The sequence below is a fragment of the Artemia sp. Qi Xiang Cuo genome, chromosome 2 (assembly GCF_049724085.1).
Source record: "Artemia sp. Qi Xiang Cuo chromosome 2, ASM4972408v1, whole genome shotgun sequence".
Taxonomy (NCBI): Eukaryota; Metazoa; Arthropoda; class Branchiopoda; order Anostraca; family Artemiidae; genus Artemia; species Artemia sp. Qi Xiang Cuo.
The window spans coordinates 57,788,272-57,815,817 of NC_142795.1; the positions used below are offsets into that span (position 1 = coordinate 57,788,272).

Below are 27,546 nucleotides of genomic sequence, written 5' to 3' on the forward strand. Positions count from 1 at the left end.
ATTGCTATTCATGTCCCTAGAATGGTAACAAAGTGCTCAGGAGGCATTTATAAAATCGTATTTATAAAATCTGACATTGAATTTAGCAGACGGTCTGACCTTGAATCCTTGTTTACTTCAGTAGTGTCTAATAGTAGGACTGTTTATTCTCTTGTCATTGATCTGAAAAGCCAGTTTGCATGCGATACTGTTTGTTTGTTTTATAAGTCCCCTGCTTTTCCAACACATCTGTTCTGTGATTTACTTAATCAGCTTTCTTGTGCTGAGACCTTCTCTAAAAACGTGTTTATGTTTTTGGATATTTGAATTGCAATATGCTAAATGTTGGATGAAGTGATGATTGTGACCATCTCTTTGATGTGCTTTCTTCTTCTGGGCTACTTCCTTCAATTTTTTTTCCTTCTCATGTTGAACCTACAAGAAATTCTGCCACTTTGATAGATAATATTTTCATTTCTCATTCTCCAAAATTGTTTAGTTCTGGTCTTTTTTTCACTGATCTGTCTGATCACTTCCCTATTTATCTATCACTTTTTGTGCCTAAAACTGAGATTGCTGTGAATGAGCAAGGTGAATCTTCTTTTAGAACTTTTACAGCTAAAGAAATTTCTAATTTAATTCTTAGTCTTCACAGTAATGATTTGTCTAGTGTTCCTGAAGCTAATAATGTTGAATGTGCAACAAGTTTATTTGTCTGTCGTATGGGAGCTCTGTTAGATAAGCATTTTCCTCTTAGGAATAGACCAAGGAATTCTATACCCAAATGCCCATGTATGTCCATAGGTCTGATCAATGCTACACATATGAAGGCGTCTCTGTTCAAGGTTTCATGTAAAAGTAAAACAAAGGATGATCTGACACAGGAAGTATAAACATTATAAAAATGTACTTACGACTTCAGTAGGTGCAGCCAAAAAGCTTTATTTTTCGCGTCGAATTGATGAGTGTAACCATCAGTATGGTTTTCGTCCCACTTTCTCTACTTCGTATGCACCCTCAGATGCAACAGAGTTTTAGAGTTTTATGGTTGTTTTAGTAATTTATTATTGTGTTGTAAGGCCCACAACAAGCCAAGCTTCATGGGCCAAATAATTTTTCTTTATGTTTGTAATAGAGTTTAGTATTAATAAAATGGTTGATGATTGATGATTGAAGGAATAGGCAAATTGTAATTTGCAATACTCACCCCAAGGGCTTTGGGGGGTATTGCTTCCCCAGAGGCAGAATTTTAGACCTTTGGGCTATTTTGAATAAAATCACTTTTTTCAAAACTTGGATCAGTGTGGATGCAGAAGGGTATCTAAAACGGGTAAGGCGGCTAGCTACCCTCCGATCACTCTTCTACGTGAAAGCTTCAACTTTAAACCATCTGTCGTTCCTGAGATGTCGCTGATACACCGTTTTGACAACCAGCATGCATATATTGTGTTTTGATGTTGGTCAATATCCTCTTAAAATTTTTATGGAATTAATTGCAATTTGAAGTAGTCGTAAACAGTTGCAGTCATAGTCACGAGCATTAGTGGTCGTAAGTAGTCGCAAACGCAATTAGTTGCAGTCATAGTCGATATTAGTGGCAGTTGCAGCTGTTGTTGCAGTAGCAGTAGTAGTGACCATGAAAGCTCAAGCTAATACCCTTTAATGTTTTTGAAATTTTGTAGATACGCCTTTTCCGTCAGCTGGATACACACAGTGTCTTTTGATTTCTTTTAACACACCTTTCTATAACCACTGAACTTTCGCATAAATACCCTTATCCTGTTCGGATAATCCGAGGACGAAACTTGTCCCTGTTTTCCCAATAATAAAACCTGCATATAAACAACGGGTAAACTGCATAATTTACAATCCTTTCTCCGATGGGATCTGGGGCATGACTTTCCCAGAGGCATAATTTTTAGACCTCTGGACTATTTTGAGCTAAATGTTTTTTTCCAAAATTGGGATCAGTGTCGATGGGGGGGGGGCATATTAATGCGGTAAGGTAGGATGGCTGCCTGCAGATCACTCTTCAACATCCTTCTAAAAATACCCAGAAAGTTTCAACTTAACACCATTAACGGTTCCTTAAGTATAGATGATACGCCCTTTTGACTAGCAGCAAATATATAGTATTTCTTCATCATTTTTTTAACATCCCCGTTAACATTTCTTGAGAGTTTCACCTTAATAATACCCCGAGCCTTTTTGGAGAGCCAGAATCAATTGTTCCACTTTCCGCAATAACAAATCTTTTATGTAAGCAATATACAACTTTCAAAACTTATAGCCCATGCCCCATGGTCTGTATTGGGTTATGTCACCCCAGAAGCATAGTTATTTAACTATGCATAGTTAAGAAAAGAGCTATTTTAAGATTTTGATACGATGTCCTTGGTGGGGGGGGGGTAACACCCGATCAAACACAATGAGTAACTTGTATAACTTACAGCCCTTGCCTCAGGATGTATTGGGCTATGTTATCCCTAGAGGCATAGTTATTTGACCGTTAGACTATTTAGAACATAAATGATATTTCAGAATTTTAATCGCATATATTTGAAAGGAGGGCGGCTAAAAACAGGCACAGGATGGAAGGGGCTAGTTGCCTTCTGACCACTTTGACTCTTTAAAAGGACACTAAAATTCTCAATTAACAATTGAATGAGTACCTTCCGAAGTTTCTGCGGCCATCCCTTCCATGTGAAGTGGTTCTGGGGAAAAACAATAAATAAGTAATACATTGAAGACTTTTTGCCCTTTTCTGATTTTTATTCGATCCAGGTTTCCCTGCTTTCTTAATTGTGGCTTATGTTCTTTTTAAGCTTGAATTATAATTTGACTTTATTTGTGCTTGCCTTTGGCTGAATGTAGCTATTTGGTTGTCTTCGAAAAACTTCTTTTGTGGGATTTTTTTTTTTAATCAAACAGTTCGTGGTAACGAACTGTAAGTAAGGAGCGACCCGGCTCAATGGTAACCGAAACTCTAGAAAACGGGTTTTTGATACCAATAGATATATCAAAAGAATCAAATTTCAATGCTAATTTCAAATATATAATTTTCATCAAGTTTAGTGCTACTCATCAAAAGTTAGGCGCCTGAGAAAATTTGGCTGATTTTCAAAAAAAGGAGGAAACACCCCCTAAAAGTTACAGAACCTTAATGAAAATCACACCATCATATTCAGCGTATCAGAGAACCCTACTGTAGAGGTTTGAAGCTCCTATCTACAAAAATGTGGAATTTTACATTTTTTTGCCAGAAGAAAGATCACGGATGCGTGTTTATTTGTTTGTTTGTTTGTTTGTTTTTTTTTGTTTTTTTTTTCAGGGGTGATCATATCGATCGAATGATCCTAGAATATCTTGAGAGGAATCATTGGAATGGAAATTAAAAGTTCTAGTGCCTTTTTTTAGTGAGCAAAAAAAATGGAGGGCTACTAGGCCCTCTCACATACTCTTTTTTTCGTAAAGTCACCCGATCAAAATTTTGAGATAGCCATCTTCTTCAACATGGTGAAAAATATGATAAAAATGTCTTTTTGGATGACTTGATCCCCCAAAGTCCCCAGGGGGAGGGCTGAAAGTTATGAACTTTACTCAATGTTAACATATAGTATTGGTTATTGGGAAGTATACAGACTTTGTCCGTGGTGATTGGTTCGGGGCGGGGGGGGTAGGCGAGGGGCGGCCCCTATCGGGCCGGATCGTGCCATGAAGGAAGTTTTCATGGGGGAAGGGACATTGCTATGAAGGGGGCGCCGGATTTCCCAGCATTATTAAAGAAAAAGATCAGGAATTAAATAAAAAAAAAACAAGTTTTTCAACTGATCAACTGATTGTGATTAAGAGGTCATTTTTAAAGAACTGGAAAAAAAATTCGATCTATAGTTTAAAGAGCAGGGTATTGACTAGGGGGCGAACCCCCTAATATACGTGTTAAAAATTTATGAATATAGAAGTTCGTTACGTAAGTTAATTCTAAGTTACGTATATTTACTACTAATAAACACGTTCGTAAATAAAATTAAACAAGTTTCGAGAAAGCCATTTAACCAAATATAATATGCAAATTTTGTTTTAATTATTCATGTACGGTGAGCCAAAATCAAAACCTGCATTAATTCGAAAACGTTCAAAAATTAAATAAAAAAAACATGTTTTTTTAACTGAAAGTAAGGAACGACGTTAAAACTTAAAACGAGCAGAAATTATTCTGTATATGAAGGGGGCTGTCCCTGTCCCCTCCTCAACGCCTCGCTCTTTACGCTAAAGTTTGACTTTCTCACAACTCTATTTTTTTAAACAATAAAAAAACTTTAGCGTAAAGAGCGAGGCGTTGAGGTGGGGACAGCCTCCTTCATAACCGAAACTCTATAAAATGGGATTGGCTGGGGGAGGGGCAGGGCCTATTGTTTACATATAGTAGCCTATATGTTATTGCAAAGGATACAGACATTTTCCGGGTGGATTTTTTCTGGTAGGGGGGGCTGGGGGAGGGGTTTACATGGGAGGATCTTTCCATAGAGGAATTTTGCATGGGGATGGGAATTTTTCATGAAGGGGGTACCGGATTTCCCAGCATTATTTAAAAAACGATCAGAAATTAAATTAAAAAAAAAAAAAAAAAGTTTCTGCAACTGAAAGTAAGGAAGAACATGAAAAACTTATACTAACAGAAGTTATTACATATATTAGGGGGTTCACCCTATCGTCAATACCTCGCTCTTTACGGTAAAGTTTTTCTTAGTACTTTCAAAAGATCTTTTTATTCTAATTAAACGGCCTTTGTGATTTTCAAACAGTTCGTGGTAACGAACTGTAAGTAAGGAGCAACCCGGCTCAATAGTAACCGAAACTCTAAAAACGGGATTTTGATACCAAAAGATACGTTAAAAGAATCAAATTTTAATACTGATTTCAAATACATAAGTTTCATCAAGTTTAACCCTACTCATCAAAAAATACGTGCCTGAGAAAATTGGGCTGATTTTCGAAAAAAGAGGGAAAGACCCCCTAAAAATTGTCGAATCTAAATGAAAACTGTACTATCAGATTTAATGTATAAAATAACCCTACTGTAGAGGTTTCGAGCACCTATCTACAAAATGTAGAATTTTGCATTTTTTGCCAGAAGAAAGATCGCTGATGCGTGTTTTTTTGTGTGTTTGTTTGTTTGTGTTTTTTTTTGTTGTTTTTTTCCAGGGGTGATCGTATCGACCCAGTGGTCGTAGAATATCGTCGGAAGGCTCATTCAAACGGAAATTAAAAGTTCTAGTGCCCTTTTGAAGTGACCAAAAAAATGGAGGGCAGCTAGGCCCCCTCCAACGCTTTTTTTCCCAAAGTCACCCGATCAAAATTTTGAGATAGCCATTTTGTTCAGCATGGTCGAAAATATGATAAAAATGTCTTTTAGGATGACTTGATCCCCCAAAGACCCCAGATGGAGGGCTGAAAGTTATGAACTTTACTCAATGTTAACATATAAGTAGAGATGGGGGTCCGACTCCCGTACCCACACCATATATGGGCATAGAATACTGTCAGTACACCAAATAAGGGCATAGCCTCCCTAGGGAGAATGACTACGTAATCGGGTCAATGACCTCTTTTTCCAAGGTCGATTTCTTTGATGTTTCTATGTGTAATAGCTCCGGGGCGAAGGTTGCACATGCGCATTGAATTCTAACGGGAGCAATGTTATTGATCTAGGACTCGAGGGGGAAGTGAATTTCCGAGAACTTGATTGCGTAATCAAAGTGTGTCAACAACAACAACATCGACCTTGACATTCACCGAGAGCGGGCACTTACAACACTGGTACGAGCCACGTGGTTTATGGTCCATATATGGGCATAGAATACTGACGGGGCACCAAATATGGGCATGGACTCATTAGGGAGAACACGTGGTTAATGGGGCCAATGACCTAAATTTCACAACAACAACATCGACCTTGACATTCGCTGAGAGCGTGCACTTACAACAACAAAAACCCGGAATTTGGAACACCTGTGCTGTCGACCTCAATTCACCTATCGCGAATCATTAATTCCCCTTAGAAACAACAAATTAATTTCCCATTTCTTGACAGATCAATCAATCAATGACATCATCTGTCAGACTTTAAAAATTTTTGCCTAGAAACGATTCTCCAGGAATAGATCCAAGTCATTAATGTCTTTGCCTCGGAAACAACTCTTTTGGTCGAACTCCAAAGGATATTAATAACCAAAGGCCATGGAAACAATTAGGCAAGAAGCATCTTAGCGATGAATTGTTTTAGCGCGCGAAAAGGTTTCATATTAATTTGAAATGCGTTAGCGCAGAGATGCCAATAACAAAGGAACACGCTGAATTTACGTTTAGGGATTATTTGGGCAAAACTGTTTTAGACAGGTTATGGAACTATTTCGGCGAAACGGTTAGAGACATTTTAAAAGATGATTTTAGGAAAGATTTTAGAAGAGGTTTTGAGTGTGGCCGTTATAATACACAAGTTTCATTTGAACAGTGTTGTGAGGTCCTCTAACCCAACCCCACAGGGTTCCAATCCTCCTACCCCAACCCCGAAGGAAGCCCCCCGGTCCTCAAAGCCCCCCAAGCTCCCAAAGGGCCACCGACGCCCCCAAAGGCCCACCCAGACCCCCAAAGGCCATCCCCGGGCCCCAAATGTCCCCCAGGCCCCCAACTGTCCCTCCGGACCCCCAAAGGCCCTCCCTGTGCTCCAAAGGCCCTCCCTGTGCCCCAAAGGTCCTCCTCCGGTCCCCAAAGGCCCATCGAGCTCCCAAAGGACCAATGGGGTCCCAAAGGCCCTCCACCGGTCCCCAAATGTCCCCCAGGCATCCAAAGGCCCTCCCTGTGCCCCAAAGGCCCTCCCAGTGCCGCAAAGGCCCGCCACTGGTCCTCAAAGCCCCCCACGCTCCCAAAGGGCCACCGGTGCCCCCCAAGGCCCCCCCAGACCCCCAAAGGCCATCCCCAGGCCCCAAATGTCCCCCAGGCCCCCAACTGTCCCCCCGGACCCCCAAAGGCCCTCCCTGTGCCCCAAAGGCCCTCCCCCGGTCCCCACAGGCCCCCCGGGCTCCCAAAGGACCAACGGGGTCCCAAAGGCCCTCCACCAGTCCCCAATGGTCCACAGGGCTCCCAAAGGCCCACCATGTGCACCAAAGGCCCTCCCTGTGCCCCAAAGGTCCTCCTCCGGTCCCCAAAGGCCCATCGAGCTCCCAAAGGACCAACGGGGTCCCAAAGGCCCCCCACCGGGCCCCACGTGTCCCCCCGGCACCCAAAGGCCCTCCCTGTGCCCCAATGGTCCTCCTCCGGTCCCCAAAGGCCCATCGAGCTCCCAAAGGACCAACGGGGTCCCAAAGCCCCTCCACCGGTCCCCAAAGGCCCATCGTGCTCCCAAAGGACCAACGGGGTCCCAAAGGCCCTCCACCGGTCCCCAAAAGGCCCCCCGACCCCCAAAGGCCCTCCCTGTGCCCCCCAAAGGCCCCCCAAGCTCCCAAAGGATCACCGGCGCCCCCAAAGGCCCACCCAGACCCCCAAAGGCCATCCCCGGGCCCCACAAAGGAATTATTTACTGACCTTCAGTTGTTGTGATTTTAAAAGTTCTGCTTTTGTTTTCTAAAATCATCGCCTAAAACGCCTCAAACTGTTTCACCCAAAGAGACACATACACAGAGACACACACACAGAGACACAAACAGAGACAAACACACAGAGACACACACAGAGAGACACATACACAGAGACACACTCACAGAGACACACACACAGAGACACACACACAGAGACACACACAGGTTATGGTTTACCTTGTCACAGTTACATTTTCATGATTTTTTCAAAATTCATTTTGAATTTCTTGCGTTGAAATGAAAGAGTTTGAATATTTCAGCAGTTTTTTGTTGTGGTTGATCGGGTCACAATTAAATTCTCTGGATTTTTCAAATTTCATTTTGAATTTCCTTCGTTGAAATGCAAGAGTTGGAATATTTCAGCAGTGTTTGGTTGTGTTTTACCGTGTCACAATTACATTTTCGTGATTTTTCAAAGTTCATTTTGAATTTCTTTTGTTGAAATGCAAGAGTTGGAATATTTCAGTAGAGTTCGGTTGTGGTTTAACTTGTCACAGTTACATTTTCTTGATTTTTCAAAGTTCATTTTGAATTTCTTTCGTTGAAATGCAAGAGTTGGAATATTTCAGTAGTGTTTGGTTGTGGTTTACCTTGTCAAAGTTACATTTTTTTGATTTTTCAAAGTTCATTTTGAATTTCTTTCGTTGAAAAGCAAGAGTTGGACTATTTCAGTAGTGTTTGGGTGTGGTTTACCTTGTCACAGTTACATTTTATTGATTTTTCAAAGTTCATTTGAATTTCTTTCATTGAAATGCAAGAGTTGGAATATTTCAGAAGTGTTTGGTTGTGGTTTACCTTGTCACAGTTAAATTTTCTTGATTTTTCAAAGTTCATTTGAATTTCTTTCGTTGAAATGCAATAGTTGGAATATTTCAATAGTGTTTGATCGTGGTTTACCTTGTCTCAGTTACATTTTCTTGATTTTTCAAAGCTCATTTTGAATTTCTTTCGTTGAAGTGCAAGAGTTGGACTATTTCAGTGGTGTTTGGTTATGGTTTACCTTGTCACAGCTACATTTTCATGATTTTTCAAAGCTCATTTTGAATTTCTTTCGTTGAAGTGCAAGAGTTGGAATATTTCAGTAGTGTTTGGTTGTGGCTTACCTTGTCACAGTTACATTTTCTTGATTTTTCAAAGTTCATTTCGAATTTCTTTCGTTGAAATGCAAGAGTTGGAATATTTCAGTGGTGTTTGGTTATGGTTTACCTTGTCACAGTTACATTTTCTTGATTTTTCAAAGTTAATTTTGAATTTTATTCGTTGAATTGCAAGAGTTGGAATATTTCAGTAGTGTTTGGTTGTGGCTTACCTTGTCACAGTTACATTTTCTTGATTTTTCAAAGCTCATTTTGAATTTCTTTTGTTGAGATGAAAGAGTGGGAATATTTCACTAGCGTTCGGTTATGGTTTACGATGTCAAAGTTACATTTTCTTGATTGTTCAAAGTTCATTTCGAATTTCTTTCGTTGAAATGCAAGAGTTGGAATATTTCAGTGGTGTTTGGTTATGGTTTACCTTGTCACAGTTACATTTTCCTGATTTTTCAAAGGTCATTTTGAATTTCTTTTGTTGAAGTGCAAGAGTTGGAATATTTCAGTAGTGTTTGGTTGTGGTTTACCTTGTCACAGTTACATTTTATTGTTTTTTAAATGTTCATTTTGAATTTCTTTCGTTGAATTGCAAGAGATGGAATATTTCAGTAGTGTTTGGTCGTGGTTTACCTTGTCACAGTTACATTTTCTTGATTTTTCAAAGTTCATTTTGAATTTCTTTCGTTGAAATGCAAGAGTTGGAATATTTCAGTAGTGTTTGGTTATGGATTACCTTGTCACAGTTACATTTTCTTGATTATTCAAAGTTCATTTTTAATTTCATTCGTTGAAATGCAAGAGTTGGAATATTTCAGTAGAGTTAGGTTGTGGTTTAACTTGTCACAGTTACATTTTCTTGATTTTTCAAAGTTCATTTTGAATTTCTAACGTTGAAATACAAGAGTTGGAATATTTCAGAAGTGTTTGGTTGTGGTTTACCGTGTCACAGTTACATTTTCTTGATTTTTCAAAGTTCATTTTGAATTTCTTTCGTTGAAATGCAAGAGTTGAAATATTTCAGTAGTGTTTGGTCGTGGTTTACCTTGTCACAGTTACATTTTTTTGATTTTTCAAAGTTCATTTTGAATTTCCTTTGTTGAAATGCATGAGTTGGAATATTTCAGTAGCGTTCGGTTGTGGTTTAAATTGTCAAAGTTAAATTTTCTTGATTTTTCAAAGTTCATTTTGAATTTCTTTTGTTGAAATGCAAGAGTTGGAATATTTCAGTAGTGTTTGGTTGTGGTTTACCTTGTCACAGTTACATTTTCTTGATTTTTCAAAGTTCATTTTGAATTTCTTTCGTTGAAAATCAATAGATGGAATATTTCAGTAGTGTTTGGATTTGGTTTACATTGTCAAAGTTAAATATTCTTGATTTTTCAAAGTTCATTTGAATTTATTTAATTGAAATGCAAGAGTTGGAATATTTCATAAGTGTTTGGTTTTGGTTTAACTTGTCACAGTTCCATTTTCTTGATTTTTAAAAGTTCATTTTGAATTTCTTTATTTTAAATGAAAGAGTTGGACTATTTCAGTAGTGTTTGGTTGTGGTTTACCTTGTCAAATTTACATTTTCATGATTTTTCAAAGCTCATTTTGAATTTCTTTCATTGAAAAGCAAGAATAGGAATATTTCAGTAGTTTTTGGTTTTTGTTTACCTTGTCACAGTTACATTTTCTTGATTTTTCAAAGTTCATTTTGAATTACTTTCCTTGAAAAGCATGAGTTGGAATATTTCAGTAGTGTTTGGTTGTGGTTTACCTTGTCACAGTTATATTTTCTTGATTTTTCAAAGTTCATTTTGAATTTCTTTCGTTGAAATGCAAGAGTTGGAATATTTCAGTGGTGTTTGGTTATGGTTTACCTTGTCACAGTTACATTTTCTTGATTTTTCAAAGTTCATTTTGAATTTCTTTCGTTGAAGTGCAGGAGTTGGAATATTTCAGTAGTGTATGGTCGTGGTTTACCTTGTCACAGTTACATTTTCTTGATTTTTCAAAGTTCATTTTGAATTTCTTTCATTGAAATGCAAGAGTTGGAATATTTCAGTAGTGTATTGACGTGGTTTAAATTGTCAAAGTTACATTTTTATGATTTTTCAAAGTTCATTTTGAATTTCTTTCGTTGAAATGCAAGAGTTGGAATATTTCAGTAGTGTTTGGTTTTGGTTTAACGTGTCAGAGTTATATTTTCTTGATTTTTCAAAGTTCATTTTGAATTTCTTTCTTTGAAATGCAAGAGATGGAATATTTCAGTAGTGTATGGTAGTGGTTTACCTTCTCACAGTTAAATATTCTTGATTTTTCAAAGTTCATTTTGAATTTCTTTCTTTGTACTGCAAGAGTTGGAATATTTCAGTAGCGTTTGGTTGTGGTTTACCTTGTCACAGTTACATTTTCTTGATTTTTCAAAGTTCATTTTGAATTTCTTTCGTTGAAATGCAAGAGTTGGAATATTTCAGTAGTTTTTTTTTATGGTTTACCTTGTCACAGTTACAATTTCTATATTTTTCAAACTTCATTTAGAAATTCTTTCGTTGAAATGCAAGAGTTGGAATATCTCACTAGTGTTTGGTTGTGGTTTACCTTGTCACAATTACATTTTCTTGATTTTTCAAAGTTCATTTTTTAATTTCTTTCGTTGAAATGCAAGAGTTGTAATATTTAAGCAGTGTTTGGTTGTGGTTTAACTTGTCACAGTTACATTTATTTATTTTTAAAATTTAATTTTAATTTATTTCTTTGAAATGCAAGAGTTGGAATATTTCAGCAGTGTTTGGTTGTGGTTTACCTTGTCACAGTTACATTTTCTTGATTTTTCAAAGTTCATTTTGAATTTCTTTAGTTGAAATGCATGAGTTGGAATATTTAAGTAGTGTTTGGTTGTGGTTTACCTTGTCACAGTTACATTTTCTTGATTTTTCAAAGTTCATTTTGAATTTCCTTTGTTGAAATGCAAGAGTTGGAATATTTCAGTAGCGTTCGGTTGTGGTTTACATTGTCACAGTTAAATTTTCATGATTTTTCAAAGTTCATTTTGAATTTATTTCGTTGAAATGCAAGAGTTGGAATATTTCAGTAGTGTTTGTTTGTGTTTTAACTTGTCAAATTTAAATTTTCTTTATTTTTAAAACTTCATTTTTAATTTATTTCGTTGAAAAGAAAGATTTGGAATATTTCAGTAGTGTTTGCTTGTGGTTTACCTTGTAACAGTTACATTTTCTTTATTTTTCAAAGTTCATTTGTATTTCTTTAATTTGAAATGCAAGAGTTGGAATATTTCAGAAGTGTTAGGTTGTGGTTTACATTGTCACATTTAAATTTTATTGATTTTTCAAAGTTCATTTTGAATTTCTTTCGTTGAAATGCAATAGTTGGAATATTTCAGTAATGTTTGGTCGTGGTTTACCTTGTCACAGTTACATTTTCTTGATTTTTCAAAGTTCATTTTGAATTTCTGTCATTGAAATACAAGAGTTGGACTATTTCAGTAGTGTTTGGTTGTGGTTTACCTTGTCACAGTTACATTTTCATGATTTTTCAAAGCCCATTTTGAATTTCTTTCGTTGAAATGCAAGAGTTGGAATATTTCAGTAGTGTTTGCTTATGGTTTACCTTGTTACAGTTACATTTTCTTGATTTTTCAAAGTTGATTTTGAATATATTTCGTTGAAATGCAAGAGTTGGAATTTTTCAGTGGTGTTTGCTTTTGGTTTACCTTGTCACAGTTACATTTTCTTGATTTTTCAAAGTTCATTTGGAATTTCTTTTGTTGAAATTCAAGAGTTGGTCTATTTCAGTGGTGTATGGATATGGTTTACCATATAACAGTTACAGTTTCTTTATTTTAAAAAGATCATTTTGAATGTCTGTCGTTGAAAAGCAAGATTTGGAATATTTCAGTAGTGTTTGATTATGGTTTACCTTGTCACAGTTGCATTTTTTCGATTTTTCAAAGTTCATTTGAATTTCTTTCGTTGAAATGAAATAGTTGGAATATTTCAGTAGTGTTTGGTTATGGTTTAACTTGTCAAAGTTACATTTTCTTGATTTTTAAAATTTAATTTAGAATTTCTTTCGTTGAAATGCAAGAGTTGGAATATTTCAGTGATGTTTGGTTATGGTTTACCTTATCACAGTTACATTTTATTGTTTTTAAAATCCATTTTGAATTTCTTTTGTTGAAATGCAAGAGTTGGAATATTTCACTAGTGTTTGGTTCTGGTTTACCTTGCCACATTTACACACATGTATACACATGTACACACATGTGCTTATCATGAGTGCTCATGATAAGTTAACCTAACCCTTTCCGGTGAGTATGGTTAGGTTAGACCAGATTAAGTTAGGTTAGATTAGGTTAGGTTAGGTTAGCCTACGTACGCGTCACTTAGGTTAGCTTAGGTTAGGTGAGAGACATGCAAAAAGTTATGTGTATAATTAGGTCAGGTTAGGTTAGATTAAGTTAGGTTAGGTTAAGTTAGGTTAGGCTAGGTTAGCCTACGTACGCGCGCGTACGTAGGCTAACCTAGCCTAACCTAACTTAACCTAACCTAACTTAATCTAACGTAACCTGACCTAATCATACACTTAACTTTTCACATGTCTCTCACCTAACCTAAGCTAATCTAAGTGAAGCGTACGTAGGCTAACCTAACCTAACCTAATCTAACCTAACTTAATCTAGTCTAACCTAACCATACTCACCGGAAAAGGTTAGGTTAACTTATCATGAGCACTCATGACAAGCACATGTGTGTACATGTGTATACATGTGTGTAAATGTGGCAAGGTAAACCAGAACCAAACACTAGTGAAATATTCCAACTCTTGCATTTCAACGAAAGAAATTCAAAATGAATTTGAAAATCAAGAAAATGTAACTGTGATAAGGTAAACCATAACCAAACACCAATGAAATATTCCAACTCTTGCATTTCAAATAAAGAAATTCTAAATGAACATTGAAATATCAATAAATTGTAAATGTGGCAAGGTAAACCAGAACCAAACACTAGTGAAATATTCCAACTCTCGCATTTCAACGAAAGAAATTCAAATGAACTTTGAAAAATCAAGAAAATGTAACTGTGACAAGGTAAACCATAAGCAAACACTACTGAAATATTCCAAATCTTGCATGTCAACGAAAGAAATTCAAAATTATCTTTGAAAAATCAAGAAAATGTAACTGTGATATGGTAAACCATATCCATACACCACTGAAATAGACAAACTCTTGAATTTCAACAAAAGAAATTCGAAATGGACTTTGAAAAATCAAGAAAATGTAACTGTGATAAGGTGAACCAGAACCAAACACCACTGAAATAGTCCAACTCTTGCATTTCAACGAAAGAAATTCAAAATGAACTTTGAAAAATCATGAAAATGTAACTGTGACAATGTAAACCATAAGCAAACACTACTGAAATATTCCAACTCTTGCATTTCAACGAAAGAAATTCAAAATGGTCTTTGAAAAATCATGAAAGTGTAACTGTGACAAGGTAAACCACAACCAAACACTACTGAAAGAGTCCAACTATTGCATTTCAAAGAAAGAAATTCAAAATGAACTTTGAAAAATCAAGAAAATGTAACTGTGACAAGGTAAAACACGACCAAAAACTACTGAAATAGTCCAACTCTGTAATTTCAATTAAAGAAATTCAAAATGAACTTTGAAAAATCAAGAAAATGTAACTGTGATAAGGTAAACCACAACCAAACACTTCTGAAATATTCCAACTCTTGCATTTCAAATGAAAGAAATTCAAATGAACTTTGAAAAATAAAGAAAATGTAACTGTGACAAGGTAAACCACATGCAAACACTACTGAAATATTCCAACTCTTGCATTTCAACGACAGAAATTCAAAATGAACATTGAAAAATCAAGAAAATGTAACTTTGACAAGGTAAACCACAACCAAACGCTACTGAAATATACCATCTCTTGCATTTCAACGAAAGAAATTCAAAATGAACTTTGAAGAATCAAGAAAATGTAAGTGTGACAAGTTAAACCACAACCGAACTCTACTGAAATATTCCAACTCTTGCATTTCAACAAAAGAAATTCAAAATGAACTTTGAATAATCAAGAAAATGTAACTGTGACAAGGTAAACAATGAAACAAAGCTAGTGAAATATTTCAAATCTTGCATTTCAGCGAAAGAAATTAAAAATGAACTTTGAAAAATCAATAAAATGTAACTGTGACAAGGTAAAAAACAACCCAACACTGATGAAATATTCCAACTCTTGCATTTCAATGAAATAAATTAAAATGAACTTTGAAAAATCAAGAAATGTAACTGTGACAAGTTAAAACACAAGCAAACACTGCTGAAATATTACAATTCTTGCCTTTCAACGAAAGAAATTCAAAAATGAACTTTGAAAAATCAAGAAAATGTAATTGTAACAAGGTAAACCACAACCAAACACTAGTTAAATATTCCAACTCTTGCATTTCAACGAAAGAATTTCAAAATGAAGTTTGAAAAATCAAGAAAATGTAACTTTGACAAGTTAAACCACAACCAAACACTACTGAAATATTCCAACTCTTGCATTTCAACGAAATAAATTCAAAATGAACTTTGAAAAATCAAGAAAATGTAACTGTGACAAGGTAAACCACAACCAAACGCTACTGAAATATTCCAACTCTTGCATTTCAAAGAAAGAAATTCAAAATGAACTTTGAAAAATCAAGAAAATGTAACTGTGACAAGGTAAACCACGACCATACACTACTGAAATATTCCATCTCTTGCATTTCAACGAAAGAAATTCAAAATGAACTTTGAAAAATCAAGAAAATGTAACTCTGACAAGGTAAACCATAACCAAACACTACTGAAATATTCCAACTCTTGCATTTCAACGAAAGCAATTCAAAATGAACTTTGAAATATCAAGAAAATGCAAATGTGACAAGGTAAACCACAACAAAACACTACTGAAATATTCCAAGTCTTGCATTTCAATGAAAGAAATTCAAAATTAACTTTGAAAAATCAAGAAAATGTAACTGTGACAAGGTAAACCACGACCATACACTACTGAAATAGTCCAACTCTTGCATTTCAACGAAAGAAATTCAAAATGAACTTTGAAAAATCAGGAAAATGTAACTGTGACAAGGTAATCCACAACCAAACACAACTGAAATATTCCAACTCTTGCATTTCATCGAAATAAATTCAAAATGAGCTTTGAAAAATCATGAAAATGTAACTGTGACAAGGTAAACCACAACCAAACACTACTGAAATATTCCAACTCTTGCTTTTCAAGGGAAGAAATTCAAAATTAACTTTGAAAAATCAAGAAAATGTAACTGTGACAATGTAAACAATAAGCAAACACTACTTAAATATTCCAACTCTTGCATTTCAACGAAAGAAATTCAAAATAGGCTTTGAAAAATCAAGAAAATGTAGCGGTTACAAGGTAAACCACATCCAAACGCTACCGTAATATTCCAACTATTGCATTTCAACGATTGAAATACAAAATGACTTTGAAAAATCACGAAAATTTAAATATGAAAAGGTAAACCATAACCAGACACCACTGAAATATTCCAACTATTGCATTTCAACAAAGGAAATTCAAAATGAACTTTTAAAAATCAAGAAAATTTATCTTTGAAAATGTAAACCAAAACAAACCAATACTGAAATATTCCACATATTGATTTAAAATTAAATAAATTAAAATGAAATTTGAAAAATCAAGACAATGTAACTTTGACAAGGTAAACCACATCCAAACACTACTGAAATATTCCAACTCTTGCTTTTCAACGAAAGAAATTCAAAATGAACTTTGAAAAATCAAGAAAATGTAACTGTGACAAGGTAAACCACAACCAAATACTACTGAAATATTCCAACTCTTGCATTTCAACAAAAGAAATTCAAAATGAACTTTGAAAATTTAACTGTGACAAGTTAAACCACAACCGAACGCTACTGAAATATTCCAACTCATGCATTTCAACAAAGGAAATTCAAAATGAACTTTGAAAAATCAAAAAAATGTAACTGTGACAAGGTAAACCACGACCAAACACTACTGAAATATTCCAACTCTTGCATTTCAACGAAAGAAATTCAAAATGAACTTTGAAAAATCAAGAAAATGTAACTGTGACAAGGTAAACCACAACCAAACACTACTGAAATATTCCAACTCTTGCATTTCAACGGTAGAAATTCAAAATGAACTTTGAAAAATCAAGAAAATTTAACTCTGACAAGTTAAACCACAACCCAACACTACTGAAATATTCCAACTCTTGCATTTCAACGAATGAAATTCAAAATGAACTTTGAATAATCAAGAAAATGTAACTGTGACAAGGTAATCCACAACCAAACATTACTGAAAAATACCAACACTTTCAATTCAACGAAAGAAATTCAAAATGAACTTTGAAAAATCAAGAAAATGTAACTGTGACAAGGTAAACCACAACCAAACACTACCGAAATATTCCAAATCTTGCATTTCAACGAAAGAAATTCAAAATGAACTTTTAAAAATCAAGAAAATGTAACTATGACAATGTTAACCACAACCAAACACTACTGAAATATTCCAACTCTTGCATTTCAACGAATGAAATTCAAAATGAACTTTGAAAAATCAGGAAAATGTAACTTTGACAAGCTAAACCATAACCAAACACTACTGAAATAGTCCAACTCTTTAATTTCAACGAAATAAATTCGAAATGAACTTTGAAAAATCAAGTAAATGTAACTGTGAAAAGGTAAACCATAACCGAACACTACTGTAATATTCCAACTCTTGTATTTCAAAGAAAGAAAATCGAAATGAGCTTTGAAAAATTAAGAGAATATAACTGTGACTAGTTAAACTACAACAAAACACTACTGAAATATTCCAACCCTTGCATTTCAACGAAAAAAATTCAAAATGAGCTTTGAAAAATCAAGAAAATGTAACTATGACAAGTTAAATCACAACAAAACACTACTGAAATATTCCAACCCTTGCATTTCAACGAATAAAATTCAAAATGAACTTTGAAAAAGCAGGAAAATGTAACTGTGATAATGTAAACCATAACCAAACACCACTGAAATATTCCAACTCTTGCATTTCAACGAAAGAAATTCGAAATGAACTTTGAAAAATCAGGAAAATGTAACTGTGACAAGGTAAACCACAACCGAACACTACTGAAATATTCCAACTATTGCACTTCAACGAATAAAATTCAAAATGAACTATGAATAATCAAGAACATTTATCTGTGACATTGTAAACCACAACCATACACTACTGAAATATTCCAACTCTTGCAATTCAATAAAAGAAATTCTAAATGAGCTTTGAAAGATAATGAAAATGTAACTGTGACTAGATAAACCATAACCAAACACCACTGAAATTGTCCAACTCTTGCAGTTCAACGAAAGAAATTCAAAATGAGCTTTGAAAAATCATGAAAATGTAACTGAGACATGGTAAACCACGATCAGACACTATTGATATATTCCAACTATTGCATTTCAACGAAATAAATTCAAATGAACTTTGAAAAAGCACGAAAATTTAACTGTGACAAGGTAAACCACAACCAAACACTTCTGAAATATTCCAACTCGTGCATTTCAATGAAAGAAATTCAAATGAAATTTGAAAAATCAAGAAAATGTAACTCTGACAAGGTAAACCACACCCAAACACTACTGAAATAGTCCAACTCTTGCTGTTCAACGAAAGAAATTCAAAATGAACTTTGAAAAATCAAGAAAATGTAACTGTGACAAGGTAAACCACAACCAAACACTACTGAAATATTCCAACTCTTTGCATTTCAACAAAAGAAATTCAAAATGAACTTTGAAAAATCAAGAAAATGTAACTGTGACAAGTTAAACCACAACCGAACGCTACTGAAATATTCCAACTCTTGCATTTCAACAAAAGAAATTCAAAATGAACTTTGAAAAATCAAGAAAATGTAACTTTGACAAGGTAAACCACAACAAAACACTACTGAAATATTCCAACTCTTGCATTTCAACGAAAGAAATTCAAAATGAACTTTTAAAAATCAAGAAAATGTAATTGTGACAAGGTAAACCACAACCAAACATTACTGAAATATTCCAACTCTTGCATTTCAAATAAAGAAATTAAAAATGAAAATTGAAAAAATAAATGAAATGTAACTGTGACAAGATAAACCATAACCTGTGTGTGTGTCGGTGCGCATGTGTCTGTGTGTGTGTGTCTCTGTGTGTGTGTCTATGTGTATGTGTCTCTGTGTGTGTGTCTGTCTGCGTGTGTATCTGTTTGTGTGTCTCTGTGTTTGTCTGTGTGTATTTGTATCTGTGTATTTGTCTCTTTGTGTGAAACAGTTTTAGGCATTTTAGGCGATGATTTTATAAAACAAAAGCATAACTTTTAAAATCACAACAACTGAAGTTCAGTAAATAATTCCTTGGTGGGGCCTGGGGTTGGCCTTTGGGGGTGTGGGTGGGCCTTGGGGGGCGCCGGTGATCCTTTGGGAGCTTGGTGGGCCTTTGGGGGGCACAGGGAGGGCCTGTGGGTGTCTGGGGGACTTTTGGGGACCATTGGAGGGCCTTTGGGACCCCGTTGGTCCTTTGGGAGCTCGATGGGCCTTTGGGGACCGGTGGAGGGGCTTTGGGACTCCGTTGGTCCTTTGGGAGCTCGATGGGCCTTTGGGGACCGGAGGAGGACCTTTGGGGCACAGGGAGGGCCTTTGGGTGCCTGGGGGACATTTGGGGACCGGTGGAGGGCCTTTGGGACCCCGTTGGTCTTTTGGGAGCTCGATGGGCCTTTGGGGACCGGAGGAGGATCTTTGGGGCACAGGGAGGGCCTTTGGGGCACATGGAGGGCCTTTGGGAGCCCTGTGGACCATTTGCGGACTGGAGGAGGGCCTTTGGGACCCGGTTGGTCCTTTGGGCGCCCGGGGGACCTTTGGGGGCCGGGGAGGGCCTTTGGGGCACAGGGAGGGCCTTTGGGGGTCCGGGGGGACAGTTGGGGGCCTGGGGGACATTTGGGGCCTGGGGATGGCCTTTGGGGGTCTGGGTGGGCCTTGGGGGGCGCCGGTGGCCCTTTGGGAGCTTGGGAGGCTTTGAGGACCAGTGGAGGGCCTTTGAGGCACAGGGAGGGCCTTTGGGGCACAGGGAGGGCCTTTGGATGCCTGGGGGACATTTGGGGACCGGTGGAGGGCCTTTGGGACCCCATTGGTCCTTTGGGAGCTCGATGGGCCTTTGGGGACCGGAGGAGGACCTTTGGGACACAGGGAGGGCCTTTGGGGCACAGGGAGGGCCTTTGGGGGTCCGGGGGACAGTTGGGGGCCTGGGGGACATTTGGGGCCTGGGGATGGCCTTTGGGGGTCTGGGTGGGCCTTTGGGGGCGCCGGTGGCCCTTTGGGAGCTTGGGGGGCTTTGAGGACCGGGGGCTTCCTTCGGGGTTGGGGTAGGAGGATTGGAACCCTGTGGGGTTGGGGTAGAGGACCTCACAACACTGTTCAAATGAAACTTGTGTATTATAGCGACCACACTAAAAACCTCTTCCAAAATCTCATCAAAAATATACTTTTAAAATGTCTCTAACGGTTTCGCCGAAATAGTTCCATTACCTATCTAAAACGGTTTCGCCCAAATAATCCCTAAACGTAAATTCAGCGTTTTCCTTTGTTATTGTCATCTCTGCGCTAACGCATTTCAAATTAATATGAAACCTTTTCGCGCGCTAAAACAATTCATCGCTAAGATGTTTCTTGCCTAATTGTTTCCATGGCCTTTGGTTATTAATATCCTTTGGAGTTCGACCAATAGAGTTGTTCCCGAGGCAAAGACATTAATGACTTGGATCTATTCCTGGAGAAATCGTTTCTAGGCGAAAATTTTTAAAGTCTGATAGATGATGTCATTGATTGATTGATCTGTCAAGAAAGGGAAATTAATTTGTTGTTTCTACGGGGAATTATTGATTCACGATAGGTGAATTGAGGTCGACAGCACAGGTGTTCCAAATTCCGGGTTTTTGTTGTTGTAAGTGCACGCTCTCAACGAATGTCAATGTCGATGTTGTTGTTGTGAAATTTAGGTCATTGACCCCATTAACCACGTGTTCTCCCTAATGAGTCCATGCCCATATTTGGTGCCCCGTCAGTATTCTATGCCCATATATGGACCATAAACCACGTGGTTCGTACCGGTGTTGTAAGTGCACGCTCTCGGTGAATGTCAAGGTCGATGTTGTTGTTGTTGACACACTTTGTTTACGCAATCAAGTTCTCGGAAATTCACTTCCCCCTCGAGTCCTAGATCAATAACATTGTTCCCGTTAGAATTCAATGCGCATGTGCAACCTTCGTCCCGGAGCTATTACACATAGAGACATCAAATAAATCGACCTTGGAAAAAGAGGTCATTGACCCCATTACGTAATCATTCTCCCTAGGGAGGCTATGCCCTTATTTGGTGTACTGACAGTATTCTATGCCCATATATGGTGTGGGTACGGGAGTCGGACCCCCATCTCTACTCATATAGTATTGGTTATTGGGAAGTATAGAGACTTTTTCAGAGGAGATTTTTTCTGGTAGGTGGGGGATGGAGAGGGTCGGGGGCTATATGGAAGGATCTTTCCATGAAGGAAGTTTTCATGGGGGAAGGGACATTGCTATGAAGGGGGCGCCGGATTTCCCAGCATTATTAAAGAAAAAGATCAGGAATTAAATAAAAAAAAAACAAGTTTTTCAACTGGTCAACTGATTGTGATTAAGAGGTCATTTTTAAAGAACTGAAAAAAAAATTCGAACTATAGTTTAAAGAGCAGGGTATTGACTAGGGGGCGAACCCCCTAATATACGTGTTAAAAATTTATGAATATAGAAGGTCGTTACGTAAGTTAATTCTAAGTTACGTATATTTATTACTAATAAAAACGTTCGTAAATAAAATTAAACAAGTTTCGAGAAAGCCATTTAACCAAATATAATATGCAATTTTTGTTTTAATTATTCATGTACGGTGAGCCAAAATCAAAACCTGCATTAATTCAAAAACGTTCAAAAATTAAATAAAAAAAACAAGTTTTTTTAACTGAAAGTAAGGAACCACATTAAAACTTAAAACGATCGGAAATTATTCCGTATATGAATGGGGCTGTCCACTCCTTAATGCCTCGCTCTTTACGCTAAAGTTTGACTGTTTCTCGCAACTCTACTTTCTAAAACAATAAAAAACTTTAGCGTAAAGAGCGGGTCGTTAAGGAAGGGACAGCCCCCTTCATATACGGAATAATTTCTGTTCGTTTTAAGTTTTAACGTCGTTCCTTACTTTCAGTTAAAAAAACTTGTTTTTTTTATTTAATTAACTTTTCAGAGGCAACGCTGTAGCGTTGCCTATAGTAAAGTTCATACGGCTCCAAAGTTTTATTATTTATAATTTTTTCCCAGAGGCATCGTCGTAGAAACTTAAAAGGGGGCTCATTCGATTGGAAATCGAAGGTTCTAGTGCCCTTTTTAATAGTCCAAAGTGATTGGACGGCAACTAGCCCCCCCCCCCCACGCCCATCATTCCCCCAAACACATCCAATCAAAATTTTGAGATAGCCATTTTGTTCAGCGTAGTTTATTTGCAGATAGAAAATATATTTTTGAGGAGGACACTCCCCAGGAGGACTATTTTTGAGGAAGACACTCCGTCAGGGCAAGGGTTTTAAGTTATGCCCTCGGGGTATATAAGGTTTTTATAGAAGGCGTTGTCGTAGAAACTTCAAAACGGGCTCATTCATTTGGAAATCGAGAGTTCTAGTGCCCTTTTTAATAGTCAAAAGTGATTGGAGGGCAACTAGCCCCCCCCGCCCATCATTCCCCCAAACACAGCCAATCATAAGTATGAGATAGCCATTTTGCTCAGCATAGTTGATTTTCAGATAGAACATACTTTTTGGAGGAGGACACTCCCCCACAACTCTCAGGGCAAGGGTTTTAAGTTATGCCCTGGGGGCATATAAGATTTTTATAGAAGGCGTTGTCGCAGAAACTTCAAAAAAGGCTCATTGGATTTAGGAGGACACTCCCCCACAACCCTCGGTGCAAGGGTTTTAAGTTATGCCCTGGAGGCATATAAGGTTTTTATAGTTGAAATAGTTGAAAGTGATTGGAGGGCAACTAGGCCCCCCACGCCTATTGTTCCCCCAAATACATCCAATCAAAATTTTGAGATAGCCATTTTGTACAGCGTAGTTGATTTCCATATAGAAAATATGTTTTTGAGGAGGATACTCCCCCCAAACCCTCAAAGAAAGGGTTTTAAGTTATAACCTGAGGGCATATAAGGTTTTTATAGAAGGCGTTGTCGTAGAAACTTCAAAAAAGGCTCATTCGATTGAAAATTCAATGGGCTAGTGCCCTTTTTAATAGTCGAAAGTGATCTTTCAACTTGAACCCCTCTCACGCCCACCGTTTCCCCAAACACATCCAATCAAAATTTTGAGATAGCCATTTTATTAAAAGTAGTTTTAAGTTCTTTATTAAGTCTTTATTAGGTCTTTGAGTATGACAACCCCTCCCAAGTCCCTCAGGGGAAGGGTTGTAAGTTATGCCCTGGGGGCATATAAGGTTTTGTATAGACAATATTGTCGTAGAAACTTCAGAAAGGGCTCATTCGATTGGAAATTTAAATGGCTAGTTCTCTTTTAAATAGTCGAAAGTGATTCTAAGGCAACTGACACACCTTCCACGCTCACCAATTCCCCAAACACATCCAATCCAAATTTTGGTATAACCATTTTGTTCAACGTAGGTGAAAGTTCTGGAAATTATATGTTTGAGCAGGACACTCTCCCCAAAGTCGTCAGAGGCAAGGGTAATAAGTTATGCCCTGGGGGCATAAATGGTTCTAATGGAAGGAATGTTCGTATATACTTCAGACAGGGCTCATTTGATTGGAAATTGAAAGTTTTAGTTCGCTTTTTAAGCGTCAAAATACACTGGAGGGTAACCAGCTTCCCCCCCAGACCCATTTTTCCCAAATGCATCCAATACAAATTTTAAGATAGCTATTTTGTTAAAAATAATTAAAATATTTGCTGAAAACTATATGCGTCTTGAACAGTATTGGAAAGTATAAACAACATCAAACTGAATATTTGATGAATAATGATATTAATTGTTGAAAGATCCATCAGTTCAGTAATTTATTTCACTGTAATTGTATTTTTATTTTCAATACTGTAAGAAATGGAAAAGAAAATATTTGTAACATAATCCGTTTTCAGTTAAGCGCCAATGACGCAGTAGGCTTTTGGTTTTTGTTTACAGTTAGGAAAGCAGGCAGTATCCAAACATTTGTCTGTAGGGAAACTATATTCGTCTTTAAAAACTCTAAAAAGAGCTAATCAATTAAACTGAATATTTTATGTAAATTGATATTAATTGCTGAAAGCTCACCAGTTCAAAATTTTACTATAATTTTCATGTTTATTTTCAATATTAAGTACCAAAGGGAAATATGAGCCGTGCTATCGGTTTTTAGTACAATGTCGGCGGCACGGTAGACTTAAGACTTTTACAATGAGAGAAGGAGGTCATGCCTGAACCCGTGTTTATGGTAATCTTGCTCTATGTCGAGCACGATGTGCATATTCGATTTAGGCGTTACACATTTTCGCAGTCTGTTATTCATTAAGATTAATATTTATTGTATATTTGTTGGTATTGATTGTACGTTAAATTTCTGTTCGTTTTAAGTTTCCTTTGTACTCTAATAGGAAAATATTTTTTTTATTTTAAGCTTGATATTCATATTCAATCTAAGCATTACCCACTTTAATATCTATTTATTCATTTATATTATTACTTGTTGAATGTTTTTGCTATGACTGCTTATTTATTTTCTGTTCGTTTTGGGTTTCATTTATTCTTTAATAGTCATTTTTGGTCGTTTTGAGTTTGAATTTTAAAAGGTACTTGTATCTGCTGAGCTCAAGTTTAAAATGGCCTTTACTTTTTTTTTAAAAAATTATTTTTCGGAAAGTTTTTTTTTTTAATTAATCTACAAGAAAGCGGATGTTTCTTGTCGCTGTCAATCTGCCAGGAATTATCGCATCTTAATAATTTAATTTTATTTTGTTTACTCCTCCCTCCAACTGACTGAAGGCTAATGATGAAAGTAGAATAAAGTTCTTTATTTGCACCCACTTTCTGCCTTATTTGTAACTTCGTCTTTTGAAATTCAGGTAACAAATGGGAACTCTGCGCATTAGTCGTCATTCAACCGGCAACTGTCAATGTACGAACTGTTCTTCAGCATAACTAATATGTCGCAATTGCATCATCTTCCCTTAAATGTCAGGATTTACATAAAATGTAATCTATCATGAAGCATTAAAAAAATTACAGATGCCAATGACATACCATAAGTATATAATAAACTGCTATAAACCTTCCCAGGCAAGGTCCGGTATTTTCGCTTGTTAGTAAACACTTTGTAAATGGGAAAATGTAAAGAGACGCTAAAAAATGTTATTTTTAAAAGTATTTTCTTCAAATATGATAATGTCAATCTACGGGTTTTACACAAGTTCACCTCACTATGGGTCATCATTTCGATAGTATTATGAAAAAAATATTTTTAGTGGATGTTAAAGAAGTTGACCCATCATTATGTGGAATAATCAGCCCTAAATAGTATATTTCTCCTTTTTCTCAAAATTGAAACCTTTTTCTCAAAATTATCCTTCACACAAGTTAAAATTTAAGGCTGTAGGTTTTGCTTGCAAGAACCGGAAAACATCTAAAGAATCAGATTATTTTTTCAGTGCAGTTATTGAGCTGTTATTAATTCCTGAACCGGCTGAGACAATCGCTTTGTATTGATTAAACCTATTCACAATAAGATTTTAACAATACCCAGAGTTAGATTGTGCTAATTTGAACTAATCAGAATTTTTCATAGAATTTTTCAGCCAATCGGAAGATCCTACGAAGAATCTCATTAGCTCAAATTAGTGCTAGCTAAACCTCGATATTGGTAAAATCCAATTGGGAATGGGCCTTTGGTGGCCTTCAGTTTCTATCACAAATGTATACTTGTTCCCGAACATTGATATAATAATAGTTCCCTGTTCTTAAAAAACTAAAACCAATAGCAAGCAATTCAATGTCAGCCTTTTTAGTTTGGATTCTATGATTTGAAAGGTAAGTTTTGTTTTTCCTGTACTTGGGTCCCTTTTAGACTGATCCATATTGATAAGAAAGTCATTCTGACAAACCTGCAAATAAGAGCCTTTGCAGCCTTTCAAGTTGCACAGGTCTATATTCCTAAAAGTGGGAAGATTTACTCCATTCCAGATATACTCGGTGTTGTCCACCATCCATTCAAGGGCCGTTTCGTCTGTCCGAAGCCATACCAAATTTTGCCAAGAATCAATTGCCTTGTTCGCACTACCTAAAGTAAAATTGTCAGCTGAAAATGATTTCAAACTAATATCAAATCGTTAAAAAAACTAATATCAAAATAATGTAAGATCGTTATAAATTAATCAAAATAAATTTAAATTAATTAAATAATTAATTGTTTAAATAATAAAATTAATTAAACAATATAAATGAATCAAAATAAATTAATCGTCAAATAAATTAAAAAACTAATATAAAATTGTTTCTTTATCTATATATGTGTTCCTGCAGCGAATCTATTCCGTTTCGATGTTTCAGTGCTTGTCTGTGTTTATACATACCTCTGTGCTATTGCAAGAGTGCATCACTATCCCCTTTTTTCTAAGCCATATTTTCGATTTGCTTGAAGTGCACACAACCCATATGCGTGTATAGTATACCTATACAAAGGGAGGGGGTATACCCTACCCTTGATTGATTCAAAGAATCTTCCCAAAAATAAAGAACGATTAGTCGCCTGTGTTTAATGTCGTTACCCTCCCACTCCTCGTAAGGGTTAGACCTGTGTGCACCAAAGGGGCATAAAACCATTTTTTTTTAAAGTCTTTATGTTTTGAAGGAGGTGACTCAAAGCAAAATGAAGGATACTCATATAAACTTGAAAAATTATGCTTTTTTCAAGTTGGTAAACTTGTGGAAAATTTTTTATTGATATTATATAGCCCTTCAAAATCAAAAGGCGTATTTTCGATGCTCTTTCCACAATAATGTAAAATAAAATTATAATCAAGCATGAAACTTCGTATTTGTGGATGGTGTCACTAAATGATTTTTTTTTATGTACAGGCATGATATAAATAACGATTTATGAACCGCTATAGAAACACTTTGGAAAAACAGGGTTAAGAGAAAAATAGAGAGAAAAAAAAACACACGGCCAATAGTATTTTTATTTTGATACTTCACAATAATATTATGAAGGTATTCCTTTACCGATTTAGGTCGTAAGTTAATTTTATTAACATTTTTTTGTCAATTTTAGTACGAGAAGTTCAAAGCTATGCATCACCCGAATTTTGAGGGTTATCATAGGTGGTCTATTAAACGGATTACATTCTCCTTTTTTTTTTTAATTTATCCAGAATTTAAGAGGAAAATTCAGCGGAGTCAAATATTCTGCTCAGAGAATTTATTAAAAAATTTGACCTTTGGACAAAACTTATCAAAATGTGACAACCTTTTTTGCTTAGTTACACTTGAAAATTTTGTTTATCATCAGTAACTGGAAAAAGAAAATGCATTAAACAAGAAATTGTCTTATCATTATCGCAAAATAAAAGCGTAATACCTAAGCACAAAGAAATATATGTTTTGTAATAATAAAATAAATTATAATCCAA

At 36.2% G+C, this 27,546-nt stretch overlaps 1 protein-coding gene across 1 annotated transcript in view; it reads right to left on the minus strand.

Annotated features, from left to right (window-relative positions):
- Window positions 1-27,546, minus strand: part of LOC148955424 (uncharacterized) — a 173,979-nt gene that overhangs the window by 46,514 nt on the left and 99,919 nt on the right. The window contains exon 4 of the mRNA XM_089108186.1: window positions 26,020-26,195. Coding sequence (XP_088964312.1) covers window positions 26,020-26,195 — 176 coding nt within the window. The remainder of the gene's footprint in view (window positions 1-26,019; window positions 26,196-27,546) is intronic.